This window comes from Carcharhinus amblyrhynchos, unplaced genomic scaffold, assembly GCF_965287045.1.
Source record: "Carcharhinus amblyrhynchos unplaced genomic scaffold, sCarAmb.v2.hapA scaffold_43, whole genome shotgun sequence".
In the NCBI taxonomy this organism is placed as follows: Eukaryota; Metazoa; Chordata; class Chondrichthyes; order Carcharhiniformes; family Carcharhinidae; genus Carcharhinus; species Carcharhinus amblyrhynchos.
In genome coordinates this window covers 734,355-747,842 of record NW_027649784.1, presented here as the reverse complement: position 1 = coordinate 747,842, position 13,488 = coordinate 734,355, and the positions used below count along the sequence as shown (strand labels likewise).

General features: G+C 48.2%; 1 protein-coding gene across 1 annotated transcript in view; it reads right to left on the bottom strand.

The window, feature by feature from the left end:
* Positions 1–13,488, bottom strand: part of LOC145337106 (GRB10-interacting GYF protein 2-like) — a 137,597-nt gene that overhangs the window by 24,696 nt on the left and 99,413 nt on the right. Inside the window, 7 exon segments of the mRNA XM_080181863.1 lie at positions 669–812; positions 2,196–2,330; positions 5,539–5,627; positions 7,023–7,123; positions 8,952–9,059; positions 11,263–11,360; positions 11,973–12,077. Coding sequence (XP_080037989.1) covers positions 669–812; positions 2,196–2,330; positions 5,539–5,627; positions 7,023–7,123; positions 8,952–9,059; positions 11,263–11,360; positions 11,973–12,077 — 780 coding nt within the window.

The following is a 13,488-nucleotide window of genomic DNA, read 5'->3' as shown; positions in this document are numbered from 1 at the left end:
CATTTTGCAAGAGAGTAGAGAGGTGATTTCTTTGGACGATGCCAGGCATGAGAGAGAGAGAGAGATCAAGAGAGAGAAAAATGATTTCCTCTGGCAAATGAATCAGTAACGCAAAATCAGATTTAAAAATCAGCGGCGCAAAGTGGGGAGGTGGGATTTTCAGTTGTTGGGATCTAGAATGCGGTACCTGAAAGGGAGTATTTCTTCAGAAGGAACTCTTCAAATGCAAACAATAAAAATATAACAAAACTTACTCCAATTTATAAATCAAAGAAAAAGGGTTTAATACAGAAAACTTCATTGCTCCAACTTGGAGCCTCGCCCCGGCCCAATCCAAGTTCCCCAAAATTCCAAACAGGTTCTTATTCATCATGAGTCAGCTGACCATCACATCATTCTGTTATTGGCTCCATGGCCTACTGGGTCAGCTGATCTTTCCAGCTTGTTACCATTGGTCACATTACATCTGATAGAAAATAACCAGTGACGACTTTGTAACAGGGCAAACCTTTAAATAATGGCGGTCGAGAAACTTATAGCGTACTGAGCGCAAGTCTGGTGTATAGGGCAAAGTATAGTTACTCGTATAGAGAGTCACTAACAGCAGAATGGCCTGAACAGGCTCTTCCTCTGCCATTGGTTTCAGTCACTCAATGAAGGCAAGTCACCTGCTTTCGGAGGATGTCCTCCATCTGCCGCCTTTCCTCTTCATCGCGTCGCCTCAGGACCTCCTCCTGCCGGCGGTCGTCCTCTTCTCTTTGGCGCCGGGCAGCTTCCTCTTGCTGCTCCCTCTGGAATCGTACCACCTCCTCCTGGAAGGGAACATAGCTCCGTCACTCTGGGGCTGGCCGTGGAAGCCTGCGGATCCACAGCTAGAGGATTCGGCCTCCACTCCCGCCCCCTGCCCCCACTCCCAGCGCCAGGCAGCAGGACAGCAGCGACCCAGCACTCTGGGCAGTAGAACCCGGATAGAAGCGAGCCGCAGTTTCTCTGAAATGGCGGAGACTCACTGGGGACAAGAGGAGTGGATACGGTTTGTGAACAACCTCTTCTCTGGCTGAGCTGCTCATTCAGAGATGCAATGTGGGCCTGGTCTCAGAGGAAGCATTTCCACCACTCTCATCAACTTTTACAGCTGCACCACTGAAAGCATTCCTTCTGGTTGTATCACAGCTTGGTATGGGCTCCTGCTCTACCCAAGACTGCAAGTAACTACAAAAGGTTGTGAATGTAGCCCAGTCCCATCATGCAAACTAGTCTCCCATCCATTGACTCTGTCTACACTTCCCACTGCCTCGGGAAAAGCAGCCAGAATAATCAAGGACACCACCCACCCCGGACATTCTCTCTTCCACCTTCTTCCGTCGGGAAAAAGATACTTAAGTCTAAGATCACATACCAAATGACTCAAAAACAGCTTCTTCCCTGCTGCTGTCAGACTTGGAATGGATCTACCTCGCATTAAGTTGATCTTTCTCTACACCCTAGCTGTGACTGTAACACTACATTCTGCACCTCTCCTTCCCTTCTCTATGAATGGTATGCTTTGTCTGTATACTGTGCAAGAAACAATACTTTGACTGTATCCCAATACATGTGACAATAATAAATCAAATCAAATCCTTCTCCCCTATGTACTCTATGAACAGTATGCTTTGTCTGTATAGTGCGCAAGAAATAATATTTTTCACTGTATCTCAATACACATGACAATAAATAACAATATCACCTCACATGCTTCTTAGCGCCAAAGAATTGAGATTCAATTTACTGTACATCTTGTTGAATAATCCTCTCATCCCAATTTCATGAACTTTTACCATACCGCCTCTACATATACCAAAATTGCACACGCAATTCCAAGCGTGGTCTCTGGACAATTACCCTGGACGACTGCAGCAAGATTCCTGCACTCCAAGCCAGCTTTGTCTTCTTAGTCAGGCCGGCACGCTAACTTTCCCCGTACACCCACGAACACTGATATCTACTAGGTCACAGCTTCAACAAAATGCTGGCTTAGCAAAGCGAATACCCTCACTTTCCCCTCGCATTGCACACCTCGTCACCTTGAAGCCTGCTCACTTAACCAGCCCCAGAAAAATGACAATTCCCAACAGACAAAAAGAACCTGTGAAACTCTCGGGGGGTGGGTTAGGGTGCTGAGCAGCACAACCAGGGGGGTTGCGACTCCTTACCTGCTTCCTCCTGGTTAGCTCATCCTCATCTCTGCGCTTGCGTTCTTCCTCTTGCCACCGGATTTCATCCTGTCGTTTCCTGTCATCCTCTTCCCTTTTGTTCCTGAGTTCTACTTCTCTTCGCTCCTGCTTTAGCTGAACAAGCACAACTCCTGTCACTCAAGCCAATTGTGCAGGGAGGGGATATATCCTTCATGTGGGGAGGTGATGGCCTAGTGATATTATCACTTAGACTATTAATCCAGAAACTCAGCTAATGCCCTGGGGACTGGGTTCGAATCCCCCCACGACAGAGGGTGGAATTTGTATTCAATAAAAAAAAATCTGGAATTAAGAATCTACTGATGACCCATTGTCGGAAAAACCATCTGATTCCTTTAGGGAAGGAAATCTGCCATCCTTTCTTGGTCTGGCCTACATGTGACTCCACAGCCCACGTGGTTGACTCTCAGCTGCCTCTCTGAAATGGCCTAGAAAGACTTTGTTGTACGGATCGTTCAAGCCACATCACGTGGGCTTCTAGTTGGCAGCTCACCAATGATTAAGGGCAACTAGGGATGGGCAATAAATGCTGGCCAGCCAGCAACGCCCATGTCCCACAAATGAATAAAAAAAATACAATCCCCAGAGCCTGGGAGCACCTCCATTCTGAAAGGATGCCAGCAGGGACGGTCCACACTGTGCATTTCACCCAGCCGGCCTCTCCTGCACCTCCAAGATCTTGCTACGCTTTGCTCTAGAGTTGGACCTTGGTGCCAGGTGCGTGCAACTTCCATCATGGCCACACCAAGTGGAAGGTACCATACAGCCGTAACGTGGGTGCCACCTCAGTGTCCTGCTGCAGGTCACTGAACAATGCAGAAGGGGAGGAGAGAGTGGGAGTGGGAGAGGAAAGGTCTTTTTTCCACAATGCCTGGCAATCGCCAACATCAAAAACAAACACGGCTGGGCACATTTCAGCATGGGCAGGCAGTGTCCTTTTTGAGTGCTTTGTGTAAAATGGACAATTCCTTATAATTAGCACCCTATCCCTGACCTCAGAAATAATGATTGTGGATGCACATGGCATACATTTAAACCTTAAACACAGGCCTTATTATTTAAGGAACCTTATAAATATTCCAGGGTCCTCAATCTTTTGACAAAAGAGGTACAGGTTCATAGCTCCTTGAAAGTGGAGTCACAGGTGGACAGAGTGGTGAAGAAGGCATTTTGCACGCTTGGTTTCATCGGTCAGAACATTTTATACAGGAGTTGGGACGTCTTGTTCAAGTTGTGCAAGACATTGGTAAGGCCACATTTGGACAACTGTGTACAGTTCTGGTCACCCTATTATAGAGAGGATATTATTAAACTAGAAATAGTGCAGAAAAGATTTACTCGGACACTACCGGGACTTGATGGTTCGAGTTATGAGGAGAGGCTGGATAGACTGGGACTTTTCTCCCTGGAGACTTAGGGGTGATCTGATAGAGATCCGCAAAATAATGAGGGGCGCAGATCAGCTAGATAGTCAATATCTTTTCCCAAAGGTGTTGGGGTTTAAAACTAGAGAGCAAAGGTTTAAGGGGATTTTGACCCAGCAATTGTAAAGGAACAGCGATACAGTTCCAAGTCAGGGTGCTGAGTAGCTCGGAGGGGAACTTGCAGGTGGCGGTGTTCCAATGCACCTGCTGCCCTTGTCCTCCTGGATGGAAGTGGTCGTGGGTTTGGAAGGTGTTATCTAAGGTTGTTTGGCAAATTTCTTCAATAGATTCCAATCATGTAATATCCTGACCGATGCTACTTTCTGAAGTTGTTAGGCCCCGAAAATCCAGGCAGACATACCTGCACCAAGTAAACACACTCGGAAATCCCCCACAGACAACGACACACCACTGGGTGGGACCCACATGAAGAATTTCTGAATGAGTGACCGAGACCCAAAGTTCTGTTGCACAAAATGTCCAACACATTTGGGAAAGAAACGCCACAAGCAATTAACGAGTGCTGCCAGTGGAAGGAGGGACTCCAGCTATAAGGAAAAGGTTGGAAAAGTTTACTGCTCTACCTCAGGAGCAGGTTACGGTTGAGAGGTTACCTTTGGGTTTTCTGGGCTACGAGCGGGGATTTCGTAGGGGAGATTGAGAAAATCATTTTCCTCCTCGTCAGTGGGTCAGTAACTAAAGGTTTCAGCAAGAGAGGGGAGATGAGGGGAATGTTTTTATCACCACACCATTGGGATCTGGAATGCTGCCACTGAAGGAGCTGATGGGAGTGGACTGAAATAAAGAATCAAGTGTGGATGGAGAACTTGTGGGAGTTAGAGACAGAATGTGATGTCAAGTTTATTTATTAGTCATGAGTAAAGCTTACATTAACAACCAAAACGAAGTTACTGTGAAACTGCCCTAGTTGCCACACTCCTGCACCTGTTTGGGTCAATGCATCCTAACCAGCATGTCTGTGGGAAGAAACTGGAGCATCTGGAGGAAACCCACGTGGACAGGGGGAGACAGTAACCCAAGCTAGGAATTGAACCTGGAATCTGGATCTAGAATGCACTAAGAGTGTGGTGGAGACAGATTCACACAGTGAGTGTTAGGATCTGGAATGCACTGTCTGACAGTGTGGTGGAGACAGATTCTCCCAGCGAGCGATTAGGATCTGGAATGCACTGTCTGACAGTGTGGTGGAGACAGATTCTCCCAGCGAGCGGTTAGGATCTGGAATGCACTGTCTGACAGTGTGGTGGAGACAGATTCTCCCAGCGAGCGGTTAGGGTCTGGAATGCACTGTCTGACAGTGTGGTGGAGACAGATTCTCCCAGCGAGCAGTTAGGGTCTGGAATGCATTGTCTGACAGTGTGGTGGAGACAGATTCTCCCAGCGAGCGGTTAGGGTCTGGAATGCACTGTCTGACAGTGTGGTGGAGGCAGATTCTCCCAGCGAGCGGTTAGGATCTGGAATGCACTGTCTGAGAGTGTGGTGGAGACAGATTCACATGGTGATTGTTTAGGATCTGGAATGCACTCCCTGGCGCTGTGAGTCAGCAGTGCTAACCACTGTGCCACCTAGGGATGAGACACCACTGATCGTTCAAAAAGCCAGTATGTCGACACTGAGCCATCCCCCACACACTGCCCCCCACCCCCAGCTTCCCCACGCATTTCAAGTTTTCATTCTCTAATGAAAACAGAGAATCAATGACTCGGACTCCGGGTCCAGAGATTCCATTTTGAAACCTCCCCACCCCCGGTGACATCAGAACAGATGGGAGCCCGCACGCCGCAAAACGTCCCTATTGCACAGAATCACGCCAAATTCATTCCTGCAGAATCAGTAACAGAACAGTATGATCTTACTTTTGTAGCTTTCTCTCGCTCTAGCTTTTGAATTTGTTCCAGCAGCGGACCCTGAGATGCCGAATCCCACAAGCTACCCGCCTCACACCCTGGAACAGAAAGTGAACACTTTGCAGAATAAATAAAGCCTGTCGCTGACAAAACAGAACTCACAACATTTACTGATTACAACCATTAGGAATGGTGTCAAAAAAAAAAATCAGGGTTTACTCAGGCGGTCAGGTCTTGTCCTGTCCTCCCGCTACCCCTCACACCCCGACTTGGATACGCGGCCCAGGCACCAGCCGAGAGTTGACTCGTTACTGTGAATCATCCAGAAACAAGCCACAATCATTTCAGCACAGTGTGACGTGGACTTGGATGGGCTGAATGGCCTTCTTCAACCAGGTATCAACCAGGCTGACACCAGAGATGAGGGGGTGAGCTTATGAGGAGAGATTGAGTAGATTGGGCCTGTACTCATCGGAGTTTAGAAGGCTGAGGGGGGGATCTTATAGAGACAGATAAGATAATGAAGGGGATGGATAGGGTAGAGGTAGAGAGATTATTTCCACTTAGAAAGGAAACCAGAACTAGAGGGCACAGCCTCAAAATAAGGGGAGGGGGGTGCAGTTTAGAACAGAGTTGAGGAGGAACTTCTTCTCTCAGAGGGTGGTGAATCTCTGGAATTCTCTGCTCATTGAAGTGGTGGAGGCTACCTCATTAAATACGTTTAAGTCACGGGTAGATAGATTTCTGATCGACAAGGGAATTAAGGGTTATGGGGAGCAGGCAAGTAGGTGGAACTGATTCACTTCAGATCAGCCATGATCTTATTAAATGGCGGGGCAGGCTCGAAGGGCTAGATGGCCTACTCCTGCTCCTATTTCTTATGTTCTCCAGTGCCTCTTCAGCCATTCAAAATTTTTTTTAAAAGTGGCCAAAAAAATGAAAAAGTTTTGACGCAGCCCCCACTGTCATAACAGCCCCCACAAACAATCAGGTACCTCTATGGGATACAATCGCAACACACAGCACTTTGAGGGCACCAAAAAGAAGGCTTTGAGTTTACCAACAGAAAAATATCTACAGAGACTAAAGCGCTCCCTTATCACTGGCCCTAACCACCCCACCATCCTGACTGCTGCAAGCCCAGCAAGAGTTTGTGCCCAAAGTGAAAATTTTGGAAGGAAGACAGTGAATGGGCCAAGTGCTGGCAAGTGAGATTACAGAGGCAGGTCAGGGTCTTTCATGCGTTAGTGCAGGCTTGATAGGCCAAAGGGCCTCTTCAGCACTGCAGTAGTCTGTGAGACTCTCTGTGAATGCATTTTGTGTGCTTAATGGAATTTGCCACAAACGTACTGATGGAATATTAGTAGGCGTAATAAAGCTGACCACTGGCCGATATTTATCTAACAAGCCAGTTCAGAAGTTGTGGAGCTCCGATGCAGGCAGCATCGAAACCGCTTGGGGTCTGAGGCGTCACTAGTGGGGAGGTTCCTCACCTGAGGGCTGCGAAGCAGAGGTCGGAAGGTCCCAGAGAGATCCCGTTTCGGGCACGGACATGGATCTGTTGATGGCAGGGATCAGATTTTGCTCAGCACACCTGAGGGGACAAAAAAATGAGAGGAGATCTTCAGTGCTTCCCATCACTCAAACCAACCTCCCATCCACTGACTCTGTCTACACTTCCCACTGCCTCGGGAAAAGCAGTCAGCATAATTAAGGAACCCCCCCCTCCCCACACAGCCCGGACATTCTCTCTTCCACCTTCTTCCATCCGGAAAAGGATATAAAAGTCTGAGGTCCCGTACCAACCGACTCAAGAACAGCTTCTTCCCTGCTGCTGTCAGACTTTCGAATGGACCTACCTCGCGTTAAGTTGATCTTTCTCTCCACCCTTGCTGTAACTGTAACGCTATATTCCACACTCTCTCCTTTCCTTCTCTCCTATGGACTCTATGAACAGTATGCGTTGTCTGTATCGCGAGCAAGAAACAATACTTTTCACTGTATCCCAATACATGTGACAATAATAAGTCCAAACAAAAACACTTTCTTCAGGAGGAAACTGTACAAGTGTAACAGCACCAGGAAACGTATATTTCAAAATGTTTCAAAGGCAAGAGTGAACAATGAAGAGAAGATCGCGCCACCAGACTCACTGCTTGAAGGCGACTGAAGAAATTTTGTCGGCGTCACTCAGAAATCAGTTGCATTCTCCAACTCCACCCATTTCTGTCAGGGTGTCCAAGACAGTGATCAGGAAAACCTGTTCCAGAGCCCAGAGGGATAGCACCACAATCGCCAAACAACCTCAATCCCTCCATTTCATGCTCCTCATTAATTGCAGTGTACTAGACAACACCCCCCCACGCCTCCCTCCCTACTGTGAACTCAGAGCTGTCAATCAGTTGAAATCCATCCATCCACTGCCCCCTCCTCCCCCCCACAACACACACAATGGTGGTGGGGGTCCAGAACCAGGGGGTCAGAGTTTGAGGATAAGGGGTAAACCTTTTAGGACTGAGGTGAGGAGAAATTTCTTCACCCAGAGGGTGAAGAGGGGAGGGGAGAGGAGAGAAAGAGAGAGAGAGAGAGAGATATCCAGAACTCGGGGGTCATAGTTTAACGATAAGGGGTAAAAGCTTCAGGATTGAGGTGAGGAGAAATTTCTTCACCCAGAGAGTGGTGAGTGTGTGGAACTCACTACCACAGTAAAAAAGTCTAACAACACCAGGTTAAAGTCCAACAGGTTTATTTGGTAGCACGAGCTTTCGGAGCACTGCTCCTTCATCGGGTGAGTGGCAATGGCCTAGTGGTATTATTACGAGACCATTAATCCAGAAGCACAGCTGGGATCCCAGGTTTGAATCCCACCATGGCAGATGATGGAATTGGAATTCAATTAAAAGAAAAATCTGGAATTACGAATCTACTGATGACAATGAAACCATTATCAATTGTCGGAAAAACCCATTTGGTTCACGAATGTCCTTGAGGGAAGGAAATCTGCCATCCTTACCCGGACTGGCCTACCTCAGAGTCACGGCGACGTGGTTGACTCTCAACTGCTCTCTAAAATGACCTAGGAAGCCAGTCAATTTAACTAGGGATGGGGGATAAATGCTGGCCAGCCAGCAGCACGCATGTCCCACGAATGAACTAAAAGAAAGACTTCTTACTGCACCCACTCCAGCCCAATGCCGGCATCTCCACATCAAGACCGTAGAAAGTAGTGGAGGCCAAAACATTAACAGCAGCACACAAATTGAAACACGAATGTCTGCCACAGTGTATTAATTCTTGCTGCAATAAGTGGCAGCATGACAGGCTCCACCTTACATTTAATCCTCTTTCTTCTTGAAATATAGAGAGAGAACAGTTATTTAAAGGAAAGGAAGCGGGGGGGGGGGGGCTGTTAAACAGCTTACCTGGATTTGAGGGCCTGGATCTGCTGTAGGAACAGCACAAGTTGCTGCTGTTGTTGGGGTGTCATGTTCGCTTTCTGCTGCAGAGCACACTGCACAAGCTGCTGCCGGCTACAAAAACAAAGCAGGGGGAGGACACGTTACTACGTTGTCTTTGGCTGTTCCAAGTCGGCACCCACGAACAGGGGTGGCTGTCCGAGGCTCTCTACCACTCTAGGGGCACAAACCATCATTGAAATATCAGGCATCGTACCCGCAGTGAGGTACGGAGTAAAGCTCCCCCATCAACACCGCCCCCCGCATCCCACCTTTCACCCAAATGTCCAATCTAAAACGTTTACCCACTTATCAGTGTCACAAGAAGGCTTCCATTAACACTGTAATGAAGTTATTGTGAAATTCCCCTAGTTGCCACACTGTGGCGCCTGTTCGGGTAACACTGTGGGAGTGTTTAGTTTAAAGTTTATTTATTAGTGTCACAAGTAAGGCTTACATTAACACCACAATGAAGTTACTGTGAAAATCCCCAAGTCGCCACACTCCTATTTGGGTAACACAGGATGGCACGGTGGCACAGAGGTCAGCACTGCTGCCTCATAGCACCAGGGACCTGGAAGTGATTCCTGGCTTGGGTCACTGTCTGTGTGGAGTCTGCACATTCTCCCCATGTCTGCATGGGTTTCCTCCAGGTGCTCTGGTTTCCTCCCACAGTCCGAAAGACATGCTGGTTAGGGTGCATTGGGTGTGCTAAATTCTCCCTCAGTGTTACCTGAACAGGCGCTAGAGTGTGGGGACTACGGGATTTTCACAGTAACTTCATTGCAGTGTTAATGCAAGCCTTATCTTTGACAAATAAATAAGCTTAAGTTTTATTTTCACTGAGGAAGAATTCAACACAGCCAATGCACCCTAACCAACACGTCATTCGGACTGTGGGAGGAAACCGGAGCATCTGGAGGAAACCCACGCAGACACAGGGAGAATGTGCAAACTCCACACTTGCCCCTTTCCCCAAAAGATGTTTCCACCAGGATCCGAGGGCACAACCTCAGGCTAAAGGGATGACCTTTAAAACAGAGATGAGGAGGAATTTCTTCAGCCAGAAAGTGGTGAATCTGTGGAACTCGTTGCCGCAGAAGGCTGTGGAGGCCAAGTCATTGAGTGTCTTTAAGACAGAGATAGATAGGTTCTTGATTGGTAAGGGATCAAGGGTCATGGGGAAAAGGCAGGAGAATGGGTTGAGAAAGTTATCAGCCACGATTGAATGGCGAAGCAGACTCGATGGGTTGAGTGGCCTCATTCTGCTCCTGTACCTTATGGCTTTATGGATACCTAGGCCACTGTGTTTGTGGGATCTTGCTCTGCAGAAGTGGGTGTTGTATTTTGTATGTAACAAGCAGAGACCACACTTGAATCAAATCTCACTGCAGTGTTAATGACTATAGCCAATGAAGTTACTGTGAAAATCCCCCAGTCCAGCGCCTGTTCGGGTAACACTGAGGGGAGAATTTAGCACAGCCAATGCACCCTGACCCACACGTCTTTCAGACTGTGGGAGGAAACCGGCGCACTCGGAGGAAACCCATGCAGACACGGGGAGAATGTGCAGACTCCACACAGGCAATGACCCAAGCCGGGAATCGAACCCAGAACCTCACGCTGGGAGGCAGCAGTGCTACCCACTCAGCCACTGTGCCGCCCTTGCGTGCACAGCTCAGAGTATGTATGTCAATTAAGCATCGTGAATTTAGAATCCCTACAGTGCAGGAGGCCACCATTCGACCCATCGGCACTGCACCAACAACAACCCTATCCAGACCCTAACCCCTTAACCCCATGTATTTACCCCACCAAACTCCTGACGATAAAGGGCAATTTAACGCGGCCAAGGCACAATCCCCCTAACCTGCACATCTTTGGACACTAAGGGACAATTTAGCACAGCCAATCCCCCTAACCTACACATCTTTGGACACTTAAGGGCAACTTAGCATGGCCAATCCACCTAACCTGCATATCTTCGGACACTAAGGGGTAATTTAGCATGGTTGACCCCCCCCCAATCTTTGGACACTAACGGGCAATGCAGTGTAACATGGCCAATCCACCTACCCCGCACATCTTTGAACATTAAGAGGCAATTTAGCACCTTCCCCCCCACCACCAAAACAATGTAATCACTCAACACGGTTTGATGCACAATGCTGGGGTTGAGTGATGTGATGAGGGAGGGAATGGCAGAGTGAATAGCTACATCTCAGGTTGCCCGAAAGCCTCGTGGTGCCGGGGGAGGGGGGGTCTTCTCTCTTCTTACCTGTTTATGAGCTGCACAAACTGCTGGTACTGAAGTTGATGGTACAGGGCAGCTGCCAACTCCCGCTGCTTTTTCAGCCTCCCCTGGTCCATGTCGCCCTACCAAAACCAAACAAACTCCATTTGAAAAAAAAAACAAAATCCCAGCAACCAACCGCAAGCCCAATTCAGCAAACAGACTCGCTCGGCCACCTTTACATTTAGGTTTTTAAACCACAGACAAAACATTTGTACTGGTTAGTCTTGTGAGACACCTGTGAAATGCAGACAGGGAGAAAACTAAAATGGGGGGAAAAAAATGGCAGACAACATTAAACGCTGAAGTTTTTCCATTATTAAAAAAGCGGAAAAAAAAATTTAAAGTAAAGGATTCGATTTGAAACCAGAAACTAATTGACCTACTTAATGGGCAAGTGGGAGTGGTGACGGGTGGGAGTCATCACGTAAATTCATTTTGTGAGGGGTTAAGGGGGGGAAGGAAGGGAGAGAGTGGACTCCAAGCTGGAGTGTTGCCCAGACAAGGCCCACCAAGGCACACACACACACGCCAGACACCGGTGCCACTTGCGTCCCGCGTCGGAACGGAACCTTTTTTAAAGAGACGAGCAAAAAAAAACCAAAAATAAAGGGAAGGATGCACCCTGCCATCTCCGGTTAACACAGCCCGTCACATACTGACATCTAACTTTACAACCAACGTGCGGCTCCTACCTGCTGACACAAAGCAGCGTTTTCAGCAGGGCTGTGAGGAGACCACAGTTCCACTTGTCCGTTCTCTTGGTTGCTTGGTTGGTGGTTTACAGAGTAAGGGACAAGCTGTTAAGAAAGGGAGGATGAGGACCCCAAAAAAAAATTTTATTCTCAACTTAACTCCTAACGCGTAGAATGCAACGGTCAAGTGGCAACCTGTAACAATCACCTACTGAAAAGATGCAATGCAAGAATGGTTAAAGCGATAAAGGACGACGGTGTGGGCGTGACCGCATTTGCACACAGCACCACTGATCTAGAAAACGGGCCCCACCAAGGGAGGTGGCTGCCGTTGGCCGCACACTCACCAAGGTGAATGGGGGGGGGGGGGTGGGGGGAGAAGAGAGGAAAACAAAAATAAAACAAGAGGACATTCTCATGGGCGGCACAGCGGTTAGCACTGCTATATCACAGCTCCAGGGACCCGAGTTCGATTCCCGGTTTGGCTCACTGTCTGTGCGGAATTGGCACGTTCTCTGTCTGTGCAGTCTCTGCGTGGTTTCCCTCCGGGGGTGCTCCAGTTTCTGCTCAAAGATGTGCGGGTTAGGTGGACCGGCCATTGCCCCTTAGTGTCCTGGGATGCGCAGGTTAGCGGGGTAAATGTGAGGAGTTGTGGGGAGAGGACATGGGCTGAGATTATCGTCGGTGCAGGCTCAACGGGCCCGCGAATAGCCTCCCTCTGCACTGTCGGGGTTTCTACGGTTTCGACGACATCTCATTAGAAGTTGCACCCTTCTCAAGGGCACCACTGTACAAAAAAAAAACATTATTGGCTGTCAAGCATTTTGGGGGGCATTTTGTGGTTATGAAAAGTGCTACATAAATGCAATTCTTTTCCATTCAAGGGGACAATAGCTTGAATAGAGGGTAGGATGCCCAATTTAAAAGACGGGAGAGAGAGAAATGGGCAGAAATGCAAGCAGAAACTGGCAAAGATCAAGAACGTTCACTTGTTCACCAACATTTGTCTGGACATGCTATCACATGATTTTTTTTTTAAACTGTGCGTTCTAATCCAGCCTGCTTTGTCAGCAAGCGGTTCTGAAATTAGCTGTACATGTTGTAAAGCAACCCATTGCAACAATCAGGTACCGCGGCTTGCCAGAGCTTCAGTGCAAGCTGTGTGCGAATTAATTCCCCAATCTGAGCCAAGGAACTGCTCCAGAAACTAACAGCACATGCGTCATTAAGATAAAAAAAAAGCCGAGAAGTCGCTATTACGTCTTTTGCTTAAATCAAGTGGGTGGAACGTGCTGACGAGGGAGAATCCTTTCCCACGCGTGCCAGAAATTAACCACAAGCAAATTCACGGCCACAGAATCCCATCACTTGCTTCAGGAGCACCACAATTCGCAAACCCGCCGAGGGCTCGCTTCCTTCAATCCCACCCAAGAGGAAACAAAGTCTACTTGGATAGTCAGAAGCTTTTTCCCCAGGGTGGAAGACTCAGTTACGAGGAGACAGAGGTTTAAAGGAG